Raw genomic sequence first — 23208 nt, 5'->3', positions numbered from 1 at the left:
CTATGGAGATTCTTAGCCATCAAGGACATGGGTGTCCCAAAAGCGCTTTTCCAAAAGGCCACTGAACTTTCTTGGTTGTTTTCTTGAAAACTTTTAACTTCTCATCCAAGAACTGAAGAAGCTTCTTGGATGGAAAAACAAACCATTTTCCGAAGCAAAAAACATCAACAAAGGAAGCCCAGTTGCCTTTTGGAAAAGCATCTTTGCACCCACGGATCTAGGCTTGATTTCACCATAATCCCCAGCCAGAGCTCTAAATTATAGGAGTCTGCCTTAAACCAGGATAAATTGAGGGCAGATGTCATTTTAGGAGTGGCAGCTTCTCTATCCCCAAAAATGTGAATACCAAACTGAGGGTGAAGTCAGGAGGAGTTAATTCCAATCTGTGTAAGTATCATCCTCTGCTCCCAATCATAAGCATGTTAACTCTACTGGGAATAAGATGAAATATGTAAGTATGATTATTTTATTTCAATGGGATTTCTGTTCCAAGATAATGAGCAAAGGTATTCACCCAGACAATGCAGTCCTTATTCATCTTTCAGAAGAAATGTGCCCTCACTTTATTGAGGCTATTCTCAAGAAAATATATTTAGGAATGTTAATTGTGGCGGAGATGTTACTATATAACCTTTTTATTTTTAAAAAATAGCAAAGAATGTGTACTAAATCAGATAATTACTCTTGATGTCCAGAATTTCTTGCCTTGTCTGCTCTAATAGCTTGAATATTGCATAAAAATAGAATTTCCCCATTTATTAAAAGAGTGATTCAGTTTTGGTGGTTCATATTAAAATTGTGTGCAAAAAGTTAAGCAAAACCAAGTTATTTTGCAACTCATTTGTAGCACTACATGAACTCTGACACATACTTTTCTTGGCTAATGATTTAGAGGATATTACTGATGGTGATATTTTTCTAATTCATGTTTTTTTTCTAAACAATCCAATTTTATTTGAGAAGTAAAAATTAAGAATGATGGCTTAAAATTTAAAAATAAAAGTTCCTTTAAAAAAAAGAGATAGCTTGGATAACACCCAAAAGTCAATAAAATAAATATATATATATATATTTTAAAATAAAATACAATTTATTTTACAAAATTAGATTGTGAACTATGTCAGACAGAATACCTGCGGCAGACAAGAAAAACATATCTTCAGAAGCAAGAAATGAAACTTATCCAATTCAGGTAATAGTAATCACAGTTTTATAGTTGTATGGATAGTTTGGGAATTAATAAAAAATAAGAAATGTCTTTCCTCTACATAGGGTTTAATGGTCAAACTTTAAGGTAAGTATTGTCATGTTTTCTTTCTTATGATATAGTTATGACAAGTAAGTTAGAGAAAGGACATAACACTGAATCTAGATGGATAATTTCTGTTAAGCCAAATAAGTGAAACTTCTAGTGAAGGAGACCAAACATTATTTTTGAGGAATTTGTGTGATTTAAATAGAGGACAGTTCCATGCAACTTTATTGCTTAAAGAGCACCTATTTACAGTGGTGGGATTCAGCCAATTCGCAACACTTCGGGAAAACCAGTTGTTACCTTCTGAGCAATTTGGTGAACTGGTTTTGGAAGAAATCATTAGGGCAGAGAACTGGTTGTTAAATTATTGGAATCCTACCACCTGCCTATTTAGGGGCAATACACTGCATTGGGGTTTTTAATGTCAATAACAGTGCTGTGTCCCAATGTTCAAGACCTCAATGTTTGTTTTTCTTGAACCAAAAGGCTTATGATTTTTATTTATGTACAAATATCACATTGAGATGAGGGACAGTTTAAAGTTCCAACAAATAACCAAGTCCTTTCTTCCTTTAATTACGAGATTATTCAATCTATGGGGACTCTGTAAAGTTATTTTTTAAAAGGTAGAATAATAATAATATTAAATCACAATGGAACCAGAATAAATTACAGATTCTTTAGGAATGGAAATTCTTTATTGGCCAATGTAATTGGACACAAAGGAATTTGTCTCCGGTGCTAACATACTCAGCGTACACACAAACAATAAAGTGCTAAGTCACAAATCATAAGATGCTATCATAAATTATAAGATACAAATACAAGTGATAAATCATAAGATACCAAGTAGCAGAAAGAGCAGGGTGATGAGAATGATAAAGATGAGATAATGAGAATGATATAGCAATACAGCCATACTATGTGGGTAAATATCTTTAGTCATAAGACAGTTCTTTGGGATTAATATGCTTAGCAGAGTGATAAGGGGGGTGGGGTGTTTTTTAGACTAGTTGATTTGGCACGCAATGCCCTGTAGTGACATTTCTGAGGGGAAAGTTGAAAACAGTTTATATCCAGGATATTAGGGTCTGCAGATATTTTTCAGCCCTCTTTCTGGCTCATATAGTATACAGGTCCTCAATGGAAGGCAAAGTGGTTGCAATTGTTTTTTCTGCAATCCTAACTATTTATTAAGTTGTAGAAGTACAAATGATTGACTTAATCATTTCTCTCTGTAGAATTGTATCAGTAGCTTAACTGTATTAAACAGATTTTTAAATATCTATTCTTTAGATTGATTAGTGTAAGTGCCAATAGTTCATAACTAATCCCAAAGCCAGGTTTTTGCCAGATTGCAAAAGACCATAAAGTGGGACCCATCCTTGTCTCAAGCTAGCTATTCCACAGAAGGGATATTCCCATGGAGAATACCTGCATGGAGCTTCCTCTGACTGCCTCTCCTAGTAAGTTCTATGGAATCAGTAGGCTTCTAACTGACAGCCATTGCATCTTGCTTGCTAATCCTTTTCTTCCCCCCCGTCCAGGCCTGACAACCGGCAGGCTACAAGTCAGAATTCCTGTTGCATTCCCCATTGATCATAGGGTGAAAAAGTACCGCTAACTATTATCATTTTGTGGGTGATAGTTTATTCTAAACTAACCAATTCTGTAACAAAATCATATAATATTAAATAGATATTATTTGATTTTTTTTTTTTACTGTATGCCATTTAGAATCACATTGTTTGAACTGGTGGCCTATATTCCATTAAATAAACATATAAAAACCAAAAGAAAAACCTTCCAGCAATGCCTCTATAAAAGATGTTGTGACATTTTGCAACCAACAACTGAGAATATGTATCAGTTTTTCTATGGAATTTAATTTTTGGAGAATGTTTCTACATTTCATTTCAGGAAGCTGGTGTTTTTGGATTCAAGTGTAGAGCAAGGACAGACAAGGCCAAGATTCAAGAGAAAACTGAAGGAACTGTGTGCTTGTCCTCCTCAAGGGTCCTTGCCACAGTAATAACAAAGGGTATGTAAACACGTTCATAGTTCACCCCCCTCATTAGTTTCCATTAGTTGCATTAATTTTAGAGCTTTCTTTTACTTACAGTAAAAGTTCTTAAAATAGACTTTATAGTTTAAAATTTTCATCTTATTTTTCAGTAGGGAATATGATTTCCATGTTTGTTTTTAACGAAATTGAATAAATAATAAAAAATAATTTGAATTATTTTGCTCTGACGCCGCATTAATCCTATAATATTAAGGTTTTATATAGGCTAATGAAGGGATAATTGGCTGATGGAACCTTCTGAAAAATTACTCTGGAAAAATGTAAGAGAAATCCCAAATTCACTCTAGGAGAAACAGATGATAGAGGCGAATGGATTTGTTAGGACTGAAGTAGTGGGGGGAAATATGAAATCAAGTGTCTCTCACTGGTTCAAATTCTATCTAGTTTTGGCTTCGCATGAACTGTGCTCTTGTGAGCTGAACATCATGGCTTAATAACATTATTGCATAATAACAAAATAAGAACAGCATAGTATGATGTGTGAATCTGTATTGTGTGAGTCTTCAGACTATATATTTATGTGTCTACTTAAATACATTAACTAATTAGCACAGAAAAAAGAAATCTAATACCCTAAGCACGGGTCCCCAACTTCTGAGCTGCAACCCACTAGTGGGCAGTGAATTGCTTGCACTTGGGCTACAGAAAGTTGGCTGAGTGCACACACAGTCATGTGCCACTACCATGTGCATGAGCAGTGGGTACACCAGCATGCCACTTGCACAAATAGAGCTATGCAGGGCACGTATATGTGTGCTTGCTAGTCATGACATCATGATGCAAACTGTCCAATTGATTTATGTACATTCAACTCTAGAATGCAATAATGAAAGGACTAAATTTGTTGTGTGAGGTTGTGCCTTACATTTTGTCATTTTGGCATTATCACAATTTCTACTGACACCTAGTGTACTGACCACCTATGTCGTAACTGAATTATCTGAATCTGGGAAAGGTGAAAGTCAAATTATTGCATAGTTCAAGTGATAACTTTTACCTCCCAAGAGGTGGATAGATTCCTGCTATAGTCCTGCTACAGTCCTTTCCTTTTGTAATAATTTTAAAAGCAAGTCAGGGATATGCAACATTTTAAACTTCAGAATAATGTTATGAATAAATAATGTTTATGATATTACAATTAGTGTTTTAATATATGTTGATATAAATCCATTTGATATATACATTTTAGTGACAGAATGGAATAAGGAATAGGAGATTCATGCTTGGTTAAACAAAGGAAAGTGCCTTAACATCTATCAAAAAATTCAATAGATTTTTGTTGAATAAGGTGATTACACCTTATTCAACAAAATGTTTCAGCCACACTGGACTTCATTATACTCGTACAGAAAAGGAATCAGTATATCATTTGTTCAAAGTGTAATATTCATACAAGTTTTTAAATCTTCTAAAATTGTAACATTCTGGGTAAAAGCCACTATATACCATATGTTAATTTTACTTTGAGGTACAGTTTAATTTAATTTGTTCATATTCATATTCTGAATTACAAAACTACTATACAGAAATTGGCAACTGGACAACAGAAATGAATTCCCTGGATATTTCATATTTCTAAAAGATTAATATTTGTGTAAGCCACTCAGAATCATTTAGATAGTGAGACAGGTGGTGCATAAATTTGATCAATCAAAAAATAAGTTCAAGATTCAAAATAAAAAATTATAAACTCTATTCTGTGAAATAAAGTTCTGACGTTACATATGTCTTCTTCACATTTCTTCCAATATTGTAAGAAAATATGGCAATTCTTTGCTGAAACCCTACTGTAAAGCACTATCTCTCATGGAGATATGCATGAATTGCCCTTACATTTTTTAAATTGAATTTATTTTTCATTCCTCCCCCCCCCCCATTTCTACTTTTCAAATAAATACTCCCTTCCCCCCAGAGGAAATAAACAATAACATTTGAAAAAAATTAAGTGACAGTAGACAGAAACATGTATAACAATATTAAAAAATAGTATCACAAATAGGGAAAAGTACAAGAATAAATTTTGCTTCCATATCCTGCAGATTATTTTTCTCTTTTCTGAATATCTGAATAAGGCTCAAACTTAACATTATTTATTTCCTTCCTCCCCACCCCACTTTTTTTTCCTAGTGGCAATAGGAGCCCTGATCTGGGGCCTAATTTGGAGTCTTACAGGCAAAGAGAGTCTGCCTGGTGGGAGCATCTTCGGAATTGTATGCCTCTATTTTTGTTCAGTAATGGTGGCAAAATTGTGCAGCTAATTAAAATACCAGGATTGCCTCCTCTCCCTCCTTTTCTTGGTAAGTATCATGTCAACAAATAGTGTGCTAATTTCATTTTCATTAGGTAGGCTGGGTTCTTCCAGACTAGTATTTCAAATGATTAAACATTACTTTCAATTTATAAAGAAGTGTTAACCATTGTTATGAAAGCTTCCTTCGTGGATCATTCATGTACTCAATCTATCAGAAGGCTGCCTGTGAGGGCAATAGATGTTGAGAATTATGGATCAATTCTGCTTTTTGCAGTTGGTTCTGGGTTGTAATGAGTAGGACTGTCAAATAAGCCTGGCCTATGGAATTGCCATCTTAGGCCAACTCTTGTGACCAACTGCAGAAAGGGGAACAAGAGCAGGGGTTTCTAACCAGTGGTGGGTTGCAGGCAGTACACCCGGTATGGGCATACCGGAGTCTGCCCGGAACACCGGATACCGTTCCGGTACAGTGCTCCAGAGGGCCCACCCGCTGCCCGAACTCCTACCGGTCTTTTAAGTCTTCTGCACTTTCCGTGCACGGTGTGTACAGCCCCTGCGCGATGCTCTGCTGAGCAGCTACAGCATCGCGGAGGCGCTAAGACGCATGCGCGTGCTGCACATATGTGTGTGCGTGCCACGTGCGCCCATGTGGACACCGCTGGGCCCAAACGGGATCCAGAACCCACCACTGTTTCGAACACAGTGGTATGAAGTTGCTTATCAAGCTCAGTATTATTAAGTTGACCTTTGCTTCTCTACTTTATTGTATCACGTTGACATATGAGAGGGTACAACTTCAGCTTTAGAATGGGATCCCCAAAGGGAAACAGGTCTAGTTTTATTCTTGAACCTGGAATCTTGATTCTTTTTCTTGGTTTGTTGCATTAATTTTCCTGCAATATTCTCCGTCTGTTCCTCTCCTTCCCTCCCTCCCCATTAAACTTTTGTGAAAGATATTTATTTGTATAAACAAAGAAAATGAAGCATCATTGTCAGATTTTATGTGGGTCTCTAAAAGAGTTAACCAGGTGGTTATCACTGTTCCATTTAGGTATGTTGATTGCTGGATTTCTCATCAGAAATATTGAATACGTCAGTAAGGTGATCGTGATCAAAGTACAGTGGGAGTTATATTCAGAAATGTTGCCCTCTCGATTATTTTGTCTCTAGCTGGTCTTGGCCTTGACGCAAAGGTGGAGTATTAAAGGCTTCTTAAGAAATTCAAAAGTCTCTGTTACAAATAGCAAAACACTGTGAAAACCTGTAACATGTAGTACATAGCTCAATTTTTTACTTTGAGTCATAAAGGACACAGATGTGGGGAGAAATGGAACAGAATATGAAGAAAGAGGAAGATTCGTATTTCCTAGTGTGATTAGCATTAATTATCTTTGGAATGGTTCTCAGTGCCACCTAGGAGGAATTTCTTTCCTACCTGCTATGCCTGTGAACGAAGAGAAAATTTTAGATCGGATCATACTGTGCGGAGGAGGGATATGTTCCCATCATGCTTATAAAAACTTAAAATAAAAACTGACATAGCTAGATTGGGTATAAGTGTGTAGAGTGTATACGTTTGCATACCTAAACACACACATTTAGAAACAGTCCTTAGGGCTTATTTAAGTGTTATCATCAATTGATTAATTTCCCTTCCCAATCACCTCATTTTTTTTTAAAAAAGAGAAAGTGCTTTCATTAATACTATTGCACCTTTTTCCTACTTTTAATAGGCATGACTGGAAGCCTTTGAAAGGGCCTTGAAAGCATGGAGAATAAAGACAGATTGCTTCCCTGTTGAAATAATCCTGAAAATGATTTATAGCCTAGTGCAAGGGGGTTACTTTAGAAATGTGGATTTAGTGCAGAAAACACGGTTTATCGCAAGAGTAAATTCAGTCAATGTATTAACAAATCTTGAAATATTTTTTTCCTAGCCCCAAAGATGAGTAATATTAATTGTAGAATATTTTTGTATTTCAGGCTCTGAACAAGTTAAAAACTGTCTGTTTCAGACTATGCATGGGACCTTGCATCACTGAAGCATGTTCAGCAGCAGTTATATCTCACTTTCTAATGAAATTCCCCTGGGTATGGGGGTTTATGTTAGGGTAAGAGGTGACCTTGCTTCTTTTTGTGCCAAATATTTTTCCCCTTTTTACTATACATACTTCTTCTTATCTTCCATTCATAAATACAGTTGATGTAAACCAGAACCCAGTACTCACCATTTCCTTGTTAACACACCCAAAACCACTTTAATGTTGGGACGAAACAGGCAAAAGATGTTCTCTTGCTTGCACTGTTGCATCTGGAAACTTTAGATCTTTTACAGTTTTAAGACCCCATTTCCCCCACTCTGCCTCCCATCCAGTCATATTGGGCTACAACTCCTTTAATCCTCACCAAATAGAAGTTGGGAAAGGCCTATCATAATCATTGGGCATCATAACAATGCTTGGAATGTTCAGAGCAGGGGTGGGATTCTACCAGTTTGGACTAGTTCCGGCGAGCCAGTAGCTCTGACGATCAGCTGTGAGCGAACCGGTTTGCTCCAACGATCAAGTGGGCCTGCCCACCCCTGCACTTTACTGACCTTTATCTTCTCAGTTGTGTCACGCGGCGAACCGGATTGCTGCTCCTCAGCTGTTTTCCTCCTCAACAGAAATGCGGAAGGTAATTTTTCTCTAAACTGCACACACACATGCAGCAAAGCACATGATCACTGAAGCCATTGTTAAACCAGTAGGATCCCACCACTGGTTCAGTATTTAGTGAATAGTGCAGTCGTGATAGGAAACCATATCCACCACATTTTTGTTTATTGCGTGTTTGTTTTCTAACATTCTAAACTGTTGAGTGAAAGAGACTGATCTTTCTACTAATACACTATTTAACCATCTACATTCTGCTGTCTCCACAAACCTTGACATATTTAACAATGGCTGAATATTATTTCTTGAATTGATGAGCGCCAATAGTGTGTACATTTTTCAGTTTTGTTCTAGGTGCTGTATCTCCAGCTGTTGTAGTCCTTTCGATGCTGATGTTACAGAGACAAGGTCTTGGTGTAGATCAAGGAATTCCAACGTTACTAATCGCTGCTGCCAGTATGGATGACATTGTAGCCATCACAGGCTTTAACATTTTCTTAGGCATGGCTTTTTCCTCAGGTAATATCCCTATGCTCTAGAACTGATGAAACAGGACATGTCCCACTGAAAGATGGGAGGTGAATTTTTAAAAGCCAACATTGGCAGTAAGGTTTATTTGTAGCATCCTTATTTCTTAGGGGAAGGCAAAACAATCATAACTGAATAAAATAAATCAGTAGAATATTAAAATCCTAAGACAGATACTACTTTTTTTAATATTGTGGTGATATTTAGATGTAACATATGCCAAATCAGAAATGCAAATAATCATGCACACATAATTCAGTGATGTTTACAAGTCCTTACAACTCCTTTTTGCAGTCTCTGGAACCCCCAAATTTTCATGATGTAATTTTTCAGGATTGGTTTATAAAAATTAGAAAATAAAATGGTCTCTTGTGTACAGTACTTAACTGACATCTTTTTTTTTTACACACAAACAAAATGGCTGATCTCTATTATGATAGATTCAGGAATTTATAGTCTGTCCCAAATGTAGATGCAAATATGAACTTTTGCAGCTTGATTTCATTGGTTTTCTGCTTTCTGTTTATCCGCTCTTATTTGTTTTTGTTGAGTGACTGTAAATAGATGGGTCATAATGCTCAGAAGCTGGCTCTTGCAAAACTCAGCAGCCCCACCATGATAAATGGGAGAGTCTTCCTCAAATCTAACAGAATGTCTCCTGCTTTGCTGTGCATTTGAACAATTGTTTAGCCAGCTCATGTTGACAGTGTTTTTAATTGTCATTCAGATTTTCAATTCTGAAAGCTCAATAAACCCACATTCACAAGAAAACTATAGAATATGATCAACAGCTGGGGACTAACTATGTAATAAAGCAGAGGAATGCCCTGCAGAGCTGAAGGGATTTCCCCATACTACAGCACTGGCAGTTCTGCCCAGTTGTTTCCCCCCGGGGGGGGGGGTATAAAAACACCAATAATAGCAGAGAAAAGTATCCAAGAACCAAGAAACTGGTCCATGGCTGTACAACTGGCCAGGTTGTCCTTCCCAAATGGGGTGAGGATGAGAAGGCGACAATCTAATGGAAATGTGTTACAATCCAAAAGGTTGCCAGAGCATATTCAATATCATGATTAGAAATCAGTGGGGAAATATTTTTAATGACAAAATATCTCTTAAGCCACATTATTATTGGATTTGAAAAAACACAAAACAGCATTCTTCAAGTCTGAACTTCAAAACTTTTCTTCAAATCTTTTGAGCCCTTTGATGCTGATTGTTTTACTTGTCATGCATCTGGTTTTCAGATGCTGATTAGAGGCAATGCTGCCATATCTTATGGGGTTGTAATTTGATTACTTGATTATTTAATTATTTTTACTATGTATATAGTCACCCATTTCAGTTGCATGACACAACCTTTGGTGGTCAATATTTTTCCTATTTTTTTTTCAGAAATTGTTTACTTATATTTTAAAAATCACTTAAAAATTACATTAAAATATCTCCTTGACTTTTTTCCCATTTCTTTTTCATAGGGTCCACCCTTCGTAGCATCTTGCATAGTGTGGTGGAAGTTGTTATTGGTGCAGGTGCTGGTTGCCTTTTAGGATTTTTTATTACATATTTTCCAAACAAGGATGAGGTAAAAACAATACTGTTGGGAAAATAATCTGTGACAAAGCCCACATTTTTGTAGGCTGCATTTACAGTAAAAGCATCTGATAAACTGAGCACATTCTGAGAAACTGGAACAGAAGAAATTCAGTTATTCCTTCCGAAATGTGTTGTAATCAAATGCAGAATTGGTGAAAAGTAAACAAAAAGTTCCCATTCAAGCGAGGATTGGAAAGTAGATTTAGCACCGAGTTAAACTATTATCCCAGTTAGGTAAAGGTAAAGGTTCCCCCCGCACATATGTGTTAGTCGTTCCCAACTCCAGGAGACAGTGCTCATGTCCATTTCAAAGCCGAAGACATATCAGTGATCATGTGGCGGACATGACTCAACGCCAAAGGTGCATGGAATGCTGTTATCTTCCCACCAAAGTGCTCCCTATTTTTCTACTTGCGTTTTTACATGCTTTCGAACTGCTAGGTTGGCAGAAACTGGGACAAGTAACAAGAGCTCACTCCGTTATGTAGCACTAGGGATTTGAACCACTGAACTGCCAATCTTTCTGATCTACAAGCTAAGCGTCTTAGCCACTGAGCCACCGCATCTCTGTTAGACCTAGGATATTAGAGATGGGATATTGTTTTTGAAGGGGCAAAGCAATAGTAAGTCCCTACAAAGTGGCTAACATCCTGAATAAAACGGGATGAGTATAAGAGGGAGAGAAAAACAAAGAGAAGGAAGAACAAAAAAGACCTTTCTCCCTAAAAGAGATCCAGATGATCACTCTTCAGAGAGCTGCTCTGCAATGAATATGTCCTGAAACCTAAGACCTTATTTTATTATGTAGTAATTGGTCCTTCAATTGAGCAGTGTGGTGGCCTAGTGGTGAAGACACTCACCTCCCACTTGGAAGGTTGAGAGTTCAATCTAGGTAGCATTTTTCTCCTAGGGTGCTAAGAAAAAATATCTGCTGTGAACTCCACATGGTGCAGAAAGGGCATCTGACCAGTAAATGCAGAGTTCCATCCAGGGGTGGGTTTCAACCGGTTCACAGTGGTCCCTGCGAACCGGTTGGTCGGCGAACCCGGAAGTAAGTAACTTCCAGGAATGGTGAAAGGCCCAGCCGCCCGCCCGCGCTTCTTACCCGGTTTTGACGGGTTCTGCGCTTCCACGCATGCGCAGGACACATACAGCACCTGCGCGATCCTCCAGGAGCAGCTGGAGCATCGCACAGACGCTAGTACGCATGTGTGCACCGCGCGCGTGCACGAGGACGCCGCCGGCCCCGTTCCAACCGAACCGGTTGGAACGGGGCAAGAAACCCACCCCTGGTTCCATCCAAACACCCAAATTTTATCCGGAATTAAGGGATTACAGGGTCATAAAAAGGCAGGGTTTTTTTAAAGCAGTCATTCAATGGGATGATTGTATTGGTTTATATAAATGAAGTATGCATATGTATGTTGCCTTCACTGATATTCCATGTTACATTTTTTTAAAGAACTTCATTTTATAGATTTGTCATGAGTAATTTTTAAGGGAATTTTTCATTAAAACATTCCCTACATGCAAGACTACAGTTACATAGCTACCTGTTCTGACCCCCCTCATCCGTCGAGACAGATACTGCAAGGATTTATTAACACACAGACAGGACCTTGGCAGCAAGCCAGTACAGACAAGACGTTGGCAGCAATTCAGCACAGACTAACCTTGGCAGCAATCCAGTCTTCCAAGATAGCCACAAGAGTTCTCCAACTTTAGTGAATACATTGACTCCTACAAAGGGCGTGTGCACATTCATTCCTTTTATAGTCTTGAGAGGAGCCTGATTACCACCAGCTAAGTGCAATTATCTCCTGTAACTGTGTAACTGCTCCTTCCGCCTATTAGCTCTTCGTTGCCGGGCATCCAGGAACAACTCCCTTGTCTCCTCCCCACTGGTCCAAGGCTCAGGCGCCTCCTGGTGGCCAACCAGCCTCTCTGCGCCCTGCTCGGAGTTGGAACCCTGTCCAGGATCCTCCACATCCTCCAAACCGACTCATAGGGCCCCTCGCTGTCGGAGTCTGGTGGCAGCTCCAACGGCTCCTGCTGGGCCACAACCGCTACCCTTCAGGTTCAGGATTGGCACAAAACTGTATTAAATATGATATTTCGGGACATTGGCTAGAAAAATATCCTTTTTTTCCCCTACACCTGGGATCAAGAGTAAGAGGGCTAAGAATCTCCCAGCTGGGCAGACTGAGAGACTCAGAAGGCCTTAGCCTGACTAATGGCAGGCTATTATTATTATTATCATTTATTGGGCAACTTTGGTAGAAAGGTTTAAAATTATCCAACTTCCTGATTTGTAGATACAGATATATTTCTTATGAAGTAGGAATTGGTAGGATTGAAGATTGGTAAAATGGAAATTATCTGTGTCCTAGAGCAGTGTTTCTCAAGTGTTTCTTATACTGGTACATTCCTTGGATATTACTGTATATGCTTTACTTGACCACCAGGAGGCAGTGTACAACATGTTTTGTCCTGCTGCACACCAGCAATTATACATTTTTCCATTTTTTTTCTTTCAGAAATCCATTGCAGGGAAAAGAGCCTTCTTTGTGATTGGCTTGTCAGCATTTTCTCTTTTAAGCTGCAAACGTTTGGCTTTCCAGGATCTGGAGGACTCTGTGTCATTGTTTTGTCATTTCTCGCTGGAATGGCGTGGTCTAATGAAAAGGTGAGAATTCTCTTACCACACATCAAAGTCCCAATTCTGATTCTGGAAAATAGATACTTTACTTGCCAGTAATTTTTAACACAAATGATCAGTCTCAGTTTTGGACAAAGGTAGGTAATGTGATGCCCATGGGTATCAGTGTGGGGATCGAGGTATAGTTCTTCAGATTCTTGCAGTTAAAAAACTGAATGGAAGTTGACAGTTTCCTAGTAGTGTGCCAACCCAATATTTCTAGGAATCCCTTTGGGGCTCATGTAGGAGTTATAGTTATACTGAGAAAATAATCGTGGTAAGTGGCCTAGCCCACTGCTTTGTGGTGATGGGGACAGAAAAAAAAGATAAAGTATCCTGGTATACATCACATCCTGGAGGTTGTAAAGAGCAAATTTACAGTTTGCCTTCTAGTAAACACATGCATGTGATTGGCCATGCCTTTTGTGAGAGCAAATCTTCCAAATGTGTGTACACTCCAAAAGTTGGGGTTAAAACAAAGTTGCCTTTTTCTTATTTAACTTGTAGCAGGTAAAACCTGGGCACATAAATGCCTCATTCTAAATGACATAGAGCACACAAATAATTTTGTTAAGCCAACTTTATTGGTTACATTATAGCGAGGCATCACACACACCATTCTAACTCATTCTCCAAGTTTTACCAGAATAGCTGTTCAGTCTAGGGACTGGAAAAGATTAATTGAAGACCAGGCTAATTTGAAGGTAGATAAATTTAATGACAACAGCGAAAAACTTAAAAACCAAGTTAACAGAAAATCATTTGCAGAAAGTCTATCCATATAATTACTAGGAAGTGGTACATGATTTGATAGCAATCAAACAATTTCTCTTTTACTGATTTAGACCAAATAGGTACTGTCAGTTTATTTCATGACACGCACACACATTTTATTCATGATCTTATTTAATCTTTAAACAATTTCAGCATTGTTTTATTTCAATTGATAATGAATGGCAGGTCAGGTAACAGTTATAAGTTTTTTTTCCTAATTACATATAGTGTCCTTATGGTCCATAGCGATGTTTGGTATTTGTTTGCTACCATGACAACTGACCAAAAATGTAACTAAAGCAGAAACTTACCTGGTGTTTTTTTTTTTTTTTTAAACAAGAGAACACAGAAGAATAGTCCAAATCCATTCCAGGGTTCTGAGAACCATGTCAGGACAGTTTAGAAATCAGAGCTTCAAGATTTCTTATACCCTACCCAAATAGGATTTACCGGAACATTACACAAAAGACTCCCCCTTATCCCCATGTAAACAGTTGAAACCATTTGCTATAATAAGGCAACATAGGGTTGTTGTTTTTTTTGTAGAAGTGAGGTTTTATTTATTTATTCAGTTTCTGGAGCTGCACAACTCAACTAAATGACTTATAATTCTAAAATTATAAAACAACAATTCAAAAATATCAAACCAATAAAAATAGCCACAAAATAAATAAGTTCAAATAGTAGCTCTAATGATCAATAAACTAATCGTAAAGCCAAGTATCTGGGCCCTTAATACATTCTGAGCCCCAGGCACAGGTACATAACCAAGTTTTTAAGCTTTGCAAAAAGCCAACAGGGTTGGGAACCATTCTAATCTTCGAGAGCAGAATATTACATAAGGCAGGGGCTACAGCGCTGGCTGGCTGGGCTGGTTGATGCAGATGAAATCATTTGTTAAAATTGGAGAATTCCAAATTGAAGAGATGAAATGTGTTTAATTAAAAATTGATATATAGACAAAGGCAATTTATTTCAAACATAATAACTTACTTTGGCCTATGAGATATTGAAATATTTTTTCTAGTGCTACATTTTTAATATTCTTGTTAATTACCATAATGGTTTCTTTTAAGTCCTTGAAAGATGATGGTACTTCTTCATAATTAATGGCAGAATCCAATTTCTAGCATTAGAAAAAGGAAAGTGGCATCTTGCTTGGACAAATTAAATTTAAGATATGCCATTTTTCTGCACAAGTACTATCAACACGTATTGGTGTAAAACTGTTTTTTTGTTATATCTTATAGAAAGCAGTGCAAGATATTGTTACTTTTGCATGGCAAGTGTCCCAACCATTTCTATTTGGACTAATTGGAGCTGAAATCTCTGTTTCTTCCCTTGGATTAAATACTGTTGGTAAGTTTGCATACAAGAGGTATAGCATTTCTAAAGATTGTGCCTGGCTTCCTTATAAGAACAAGAATCTTAGTCAGAATTGATTGCATTCATAGAACACAATGGGTCCTGAACCATGATTTAAAATTATATTATGATTTATAGCAATATATTGTATAAAATGGCAGTTGAGTGCCTTTTCCAAACCAGAACATGCTTATGTTTCTCCATGCAGAAAATTTAATTTAAAAAAAAAAAATCCAGAACATTTTTATTTATTTTTAATTCTTTTACATACCATTTTAAGTATACATTCACATAATTATTTTTCTTGTTTACATTTATCATTCTTATACATTTGTTATTCCATTTTATAGGTTATAATATACATATACAGTTTGGGTTGCTTTGTTTACCATCCCTTCTGCCTGTTGTAAAACCATTGTATTTTCCCTTTCTTTTCTCCCTCCCTTCTCTACTTTCCTCCTTCTCTCCCTTCCTTCTTCCCTCCCCTTTCTCCTACTCCTACTCTTCCTCTTGACCTACCTATCCTCTCTCCTTCTCTTCCTCTCCCTTCCATCCTCCTCTCCTTACCTCTTTCTTCTTTCCCCCACCCTTTCATTCTCTCCTCTCTCTCTCTTTCTTTTCTATTATTACAGGTGTCTCTTTCGGGTCTCAGTTTATATTTCCTTGGAATGGTATTTAGGCAAACCCAAATATAATTGGTATCTTTCCTTGTTCCCTTACCTTCACTAGTCTATCCTAATTATATCCCCCCTCTTTGTATCTCTCTAGTATATATATATACTTATGTGTTTACTCTTTCCTTTTCTGATTTCCCCTTCTTCCCTTCCTTTTCCATAACAGTGCATCGCCTGGGTTCTGTATCGTCTTCCTACTTTCTTTTCTAGTTTCCTTTCTCTAGCCAATCATAAAATCTTCCCCATGTCTTGAAGTACTCCGATTCCTCTTTATCCTTTATTTCATTGTCAATCTGTTCATCTTTGCACAATCTAGTATCTTTTTTACTATGTCTTCATCTGTTGCTAGCTTATTTAATTTCCAATTTTGGGCGAATACGATTCTTGCTGCTGTAGTTACATGTATAATCAAATAGGTATCCTCTTTCTTAAATTTCTCTGGGATAATACCTAGTAAAAATATCTCTGGTCTAAATTCTATTTCTTGTTGTAACATTTTCTTTAACCATACTCTTATCTTAGTCCAGTATTTCCTTGCTTCTGCACATGTCCACCACATATGATAATAGGAACCTATTGCTTGCTGACACTTCCAACATTTCGCTAATTTATCTTTAAACATCTTTGCTAATTTTTCCGGTGACATGTGCCATCTATAAAACATTTTGTACAAGTTTTCTTTGTAAACTGTTGACATGGTTAATTTATAGTTCCTTTCCCATAGCTGTTGCCACTTTTCTAGCTCCACTTTGTAACCAAAATTCCTTGCCCAAGTTACCATTGTCTCTTTAACCACTTCTAATCTAATTTTTAGTAGGTAGCTATATAGTTTCTTAGTTATTTTTTCTTCCATTCCCATAAATATCTTTTTTTTTCTATTTTTTTTAAATATATATATACTTTTTTTGTTTTCCATTTTCATAACATATAATCACATGTATACTATTACATAGCCAATATCCTATTGTATTAAGTAGTAATTACATCAGTTCCTCTTGTCATCAACACCCAGAAAGATAAAAACCCGTTATTAGCTCTTCTGCTCTCCATACACCTCTTTCTTCTACCTCTCTCCTACCTCCTTTCTTCCCTCCATCACCCTTTTCTACTCTACTTCCCCTTCCTTTCTCCTTCTCCTCTCTCTTCATTCCACTCCTCCTTATCCTCCTCATCTTCCCCCCTTACCCTCTCCCCTATCCCTCTCTTTCTTTCTTTCTTCTCTCCTCTGTTTCCCACTCTTCCTCTTATTGGTGTATTTCAGCTTCTGAGCAAACTCCATTCTATGTTGATGGTATTTATGCTATAAGTATCTTATCCAATTCCGAACTTCCTAAATTAAAAACGTATCCCCTTTTATCTTTTTCATATCTTGATTGTATTTGCAATTGTGAAAACCATCCTATATTGATCCCTTGTTTTTCTAATTCTTGTTTTTGTTTTAGTTCCCCCTTTTCTGTTAAGATATTTTTTATCTAATGATATTTTTCATATTACTAATATTTGGATGTGTCAGTGCTTCCATCGTTGAAAGCCACTTTGGTATTTCTAAATAGTGTTTCCCTTTCACTCTTTCCCATATTGTTAACAATCCATTCCTTACATAATGTCTTTGATAATAACCATGTGCCTCGCTTTTACCATACCACAAAAAAGCATGCCAACCTAGTTGCAAATCATGGCCTTCCAGTGTCAATAATCTTGTGTTACTCAGTAAGATCCATTCTTTCATCCAAGCTAATCTTGCTGCTTGATAATACAATTCCCAATTTGGTAATCCAAATCCACCTCGAACTCTTGCATCTTGCAACATTTGTATATTAATTCTTGCTTTTTTCCCCCTGTCATATATATTTCCCCACTATTTTATTCATGCTTTCAAAGTATTTTTTCTCCATTTTATCGGTATTGTTTGAAATAAGTATAGCAGACTTGGTAATATATTCATCTTTACTACTGCTATTCTTCCCATCAGTGATAATTGCAGGTTTTTCCATCTTTCTAGATCTATTTCTATTAGTTTTCTCACCTTATAATAGTTATCCTCCTTTAGTGTTACACATCTTGATGTCAATTGAATACCCAAATACTTCACTTTTTTCACCATCTGTATGTCCAGTTTCCCCATCAACTCTCTTTTCTGTTTTACAATCATATTTTTCACCAGAATCTTTGTTTTATCTTTATTAATCTTCAATCCCACTATTTCTCCATATTCTATTATTTTGACTAGTTTTGGCCCCGTTTCTATTGGATTTTCCATAATAAACACAAAATCATCTGCAAATGCCTATAATTTATATTCTTCTTTCTTGACCCTCATCTCTTTTATCTCTTTATTTTGTCTCTATTCAAAATCTCTAGTGTCAGTATAAATAACAATGGGGATACTGGACATCGTTGTCTAGTTCCTTTCGTGATCTCTATCTTCCCTGTCATCTTACCCTGTCATCTTTAATTTTTTAAAAATGTTATTGGCCATGCAACTAAAAATCTTGCATTCAGATGATTAACCAGTTACAATTATATATAATATAATCATATATATATAACATTGTGAATATTTTAGCTGAGGCAACTAAGAATCCCAAGATGAATGTATGTATAAATATTATTGCTCAAGTAGTTTTCAGTAAATGAAATAGGTTTCCAAGACAGGTATGATGAAGGAGATTCTCATTGCCTGGCATTTGCTCATACAAACATTATCCCAATCCAAGTGGAACAATAAAGTCTTTCTCCACTACAGGGCTTTGTTTGTCCACTATGTTTTTAGCTTTAATGGTTCGAATTGTGGCTACGTTTTTGTTGGTGAGTGGCTCTGGCTTTAATTGGAAGGAAAAATTATTTATTGCACTGGCGTGGATCCCCAAAGCAACTGTCCAGGTAGAGTATTTTTGCTTATTCGACCCGAACCTTATGTAAAAAAGGGAGTTGCACCAATGAAGAACATGTAAACATATTTAAATAGGGGGTGGGGTGCGATGGTGTGAGATAGAGATAAAATGTGAGAACGTCTCTCTTCTACTCAGAAGTACCGACTTCTGACTGATGATGAAACTTTAAAAGCTTATAGGCCTTCAGTTGATTTTGACATTAAAGTCAGAGTAGACAGTCTCTGCTCCTCCAAATGCTGCTGAACTAAACTTCAACTATCTTACACTTCTGGCTACGCTGGGTACAAATCTATTGGCAGGTTTATAGTTCAATAAGATCTGGAAGGTCAACTGCTGCGCATTCCTGATCTCCAGAACAAAGTGGTGAAAAATTCTTATCTCAGATTGAAAGATAACAGCTTTTCCTTGCCTGGGATGTTTTGGCAGCACTGCAGTGTGTATATGTTGTGAATGCTGGGTGCTTGTAAAGAAAATGGTCCACAGAGAACTCATTGGTATGTGGTCAACGTGCTGTCTTATATTTTCTGCCTGGCCACAATATATCCCCCGGCCCTGCTTTGGGATGCAAATGTTTCTTTGCACCTGTTCCAGTGTAGTGGTCTTCCTTTTGAATTCCTGTGCTTGAGTCAGGTAAGGCTGACTGGTATCGAGGAGGCCCTTTGGATTATGGCAAGGACATTCTTGGGAAACTTCACACAGACTGTTCCCTACCTGTTTTATATACCACCTGTGACAGAACAGTTATTTCTTCCAATGTATCAATGCTTAACATTCACAACAGTTAATCCTTTACTGTTTTTAGGGTGTTTATAGCATTTTTTCATGCAAATATGGGAGTCATGTTATTTGTCTATCGTTTTATCTACGATGTTTATCAATGCTATTAAGAAAATACATTTAAATACCAATGCATCAATACATTTCATCCTACAGTACTGCTTAGAAAAGGAAATTCACAAGAAATATAGAAATTCAATTTCAAGGAAATTAATTTATCATGCAGTACTCATGAGAGGAAAATGGCATCCTTGAACTGGGAAAACAATAACAGAAACAACTACACCCTGCAGTCCCTAGATATAGGCAAGAAGAAATAATAGTTATAAGATAGATGGTTAAAGCTCTTTTTCACTATGATCGATAAACAGTAACATGACTCTTTCTACTAAAAACTGAGGTTGTATACATATTTATTTGGAATACATACCATTGATCTTTGTAGTTTAAAATTTTTGAGTAGGCCTAAAAACCAAAGAAGTCTCAAAGCCTCCTGTAGCCAATCAAATTTTTTTGAAGACTTCCAAGTAGATTTAAACATCCTCAAAATGTATTCACATAAGGGCATTTGGGAGTCTGATATAGTCATTATGAACTTTAGCTAACTGGGTTCTTGTGGGGAAAAACCCAAAAGGTATGCCTTTAAAAACTTATCATTATGTCCATAGTGTAAGAACACTAACTGATCACCTTTTTTTCAAATAAAGACATGTCCATTATAGCTTTTTTTTTATTTTATAACTAAGGCAACCAGAAATACAATACTTCTCAGAAGTAAAAACATAACATTTATAAGGTTTTCCTTTGGGTTGAAGCATCAGAATACTGAGAATATTCTCTGCAACAATATTTTCCAATTTGGATGCCCTCCAATCTGTGGAGTTTAATTCGTAAAATTCTCAGAAATGGCCATGCTGCTTGGAGTATTATGGAAGTCAAAGCATACACAAAGGTATACACTCCAATTGTGAAATGATGTGCTAGAATAATATAGGAGACAAATAAGCAATGAGATGCTGTCTGAGAAAAATCTTAACTGAGCAAGCAAGATTTGAGGCATGGGTCTCCAAATAGGAGAACTTTGAGGAATGTGGCTGGCTGCTGATAGAAAGGAAAAAAGGAAAGTTCTCCCATAAACTTAAGGTGCAATGGAGGAACCTGATTTACATGTGCTGGTCTATTTTGCCTAGGTTTTTGTTAGCATAGTAGGTGAACTCAAATATTGTGATTTCTCTTTATGCCGTAATGTGATGTTTGAATCCTAACAACTGTGCTTTCTTCAACTATAGAAACCATAATTTAGTGCAATATATGAGCCCAGATCATTGACTTTTTTTAAAAAAATCTGTCTGCAGGCTGCGATTGGTTCCGTTGCCTTAGATACAGCACGAGGTTATAAAGATAAAATGCTAGAAAAATATGGCCTGTACATCTTGACAATAGCTTTCCTTGCAATCTTGATCACAGCTCCTGCTGGAGCTGTGATAATTGGACTGGCTGGACCCAGACTTCTCCGCAAGACTACCAAAAGCAATGAAGATGAGCTAGCAATAGACAGTTTTTCATCAGAAGAGATAACTTAGACTTTATTTTAAATTCAGATTATTTAACTCTCTGATGTTTGAGATTAAACAGAAAAGAAATGGAAATATAATTATGGATCAAATTAAACATTTATTCCTTGTGTGAGCAACAATGAAATCATAGTACTGCATGATGCTTTGTTTTCAAACCTGTGATCAATCCTGTATTTTATATAATAAAAATATACTTTGTTCTCTCAGCATTTCTGGCCAGTATCTGTGGACTCTCCTGGTGGATGAAAAAAAACCAATTTCAAAACAGAAGGCTTGGATCTTAACTTTGCTTTCCCAAGCAAAATAAGTAATATTGCTACTGGGTTTTCTTGTGTATTTTATTTATCCGTCTCCCAGAATTCTCAAAGCTTTGTTCTGGTGGTTTAAGAAAATTTACAGTTAGCACTGAAGGTGACCTTTGTTGAAATTATTCTCTCTTTCAAAGGAAAGGAAAAGTATCTTGGGACCTTTTTATGAGACAATTCACAACTCAGTTCTACATTATTATGTATTACCGTATAACTACAGTACTTGATTTCCTGTTGGAGGAGAACATTTTCAGTGATAGTAAAAATCATAGTCTGTTACATAGCTTATTTCCCCCCCCCCCCCACATAGATATATCAAGTCTGTGTTTTCAGCCTTGGCAATTTTTTTATTTTTATTTTCAAATTTAAACATTTTAATGGATTATAGGAAAGCAAATAGTAAGACCTTGGCAATTTTAAGATGTGTGGACAAGTTGGAGAACTCTGAGCATTGGTACATATTTGTTTACCTTATTTGCCATTTTGTGGGCTCCTGAAATTTCCTCCACTTCATAGTTCATATCATTGTATTGTATCATACATTTCAGGAAAGAGCCTTGGTCTCCCTGACCAGAAATACAAAAAACACAAACATTGCTTCTTAAAAAACAAAGTGATCATAAAAAAGAAAATACAGTTGTGCTATTTTCCATAAGAAGGAATGCATTTTTTTTCTAGAAACAAACTGATAATACCTCTACATTTCTAGGAACAGTGCATCGGTGGTTAAGTATACAGACAAGGGTCTTATAGAATTAATGGAAATATTTGGGGCCACCAAATGCGGACTTAAGTTTTACCAACAACCCATTCACCAGATAGGAAACTAAAAAAGTAAACTTTGTTAAAAAAAAACTGGATTCTGTTCATGGAGAAATCTCTGAGATTCAGGAGGATGGAAAAAAGGAATCTATTTTTTCTTAGACTGAGGATTGGAAAATATGGGCAAAAATATTAGAATGTAGCATAAGCAGATTGGTTTGAGGGGAACAGCAAGTTCCTTAGCACATAGTAGCAAATTTACTGTAGTTCGTTTAATGCATCCAGTAATTACTCACATAATGAACTGTGCAAATAAACAGTTCTTGAACTGAACTGTTTCTATATTTCAAATATCAATACTAATGCCATAATGTCTAAATCACAGACCAGCGAAATGATATACAATCTGTATCACTTCCGAGAAGCAGAATCACGTGCTCCTAGTTTGTAGATCTCTAAGGCTATCGGAGTTCTATATAAAAGTGATTCCTGTACACACTCAAGTTTAACTGAGCTACCAGCTTGCATACCAAATTCCTAAACCACTAAGACCAAACTCATGACTTTCTTTCACAACCTCCCAAAATCACTTCCCGTTTTCTGGCAATCTTGCACGGCCGCTGATATAAAATCGGTTAAATCTGTAGTGTAGATGGCACCTTAGGTACAATAGAGGTGCCTGTCATCTAACTAATATTGTTACAATTCCTGCAGTTTTGAGGAAAATAGCAGTAGTTCTGGCAAAAGTTAAAGTATTAATTCTTCACTGATAAACACAGGAACATTCTACTTATCCTGACTTTTAAAGAAGTGAACCACTCTATCATAAGAAGAAACAAGAATGACCTTAAGTAAAAAGAATACCACAAATAAATAACTTCAATAATAATAACCTCACTGAGTGCCAGCATGTGCAATACACTGCCTTAGTGTGACAGAGATCCTCGATGTTGATTTTGTTTACTACTTTGAGATTATCCTGGATGTTGAGATTATCAAGTTGTCCTTC

At 36.7% G+C, this 23208-nt stretch overlaps 1 protein-coding gene across 1 annotated transcript; it reads left to right on the top strand.

Annotated features, from left to right (window-relative positions):
* The first annotated feature begins 1117 nt into the window (after positions 1-1117).
* On the top strand, positions 1118-21135 carry LOC116513332 (sodium/hydrogen exchanger 9B2-like). Its single transcript, XM_032224353.1, is given in 14 exon segments — positions 1118-1192; positions 3176-3296; positions 5469-5573; positions 5576-5638; positions 6644-6715; positions 6718-6785; positions 7576-7703; positions 8590-8765; positions 10253-10359; positions 12908-12959; positions 12962-13056; positions 15093-15201; positions 18628-18764; positions 20908-21135. Coding segments are annotated over 14 exon segments (1536 nt in total).
* Positions 21136-23208: the final 2073 nt, after the last annotated feature.

This window comes from Thamnophis elegans, chromosome 9, assembly GCF_009769535.1.
Source record: "Thamnophis elegans isolate rThaEle1 chromosome 9, rThaEle1.pri, whole genome shotgun sequence".
Lineage (NCBI taxonomy): Eukaryota > Metazoa > Chordata > Lepidosauria > Squamata > Colubridae > Thamnophis > Thamnophis elegans.
This window is presented reverse-complemented; position numbering and strand designations above follow the sequence as displayed.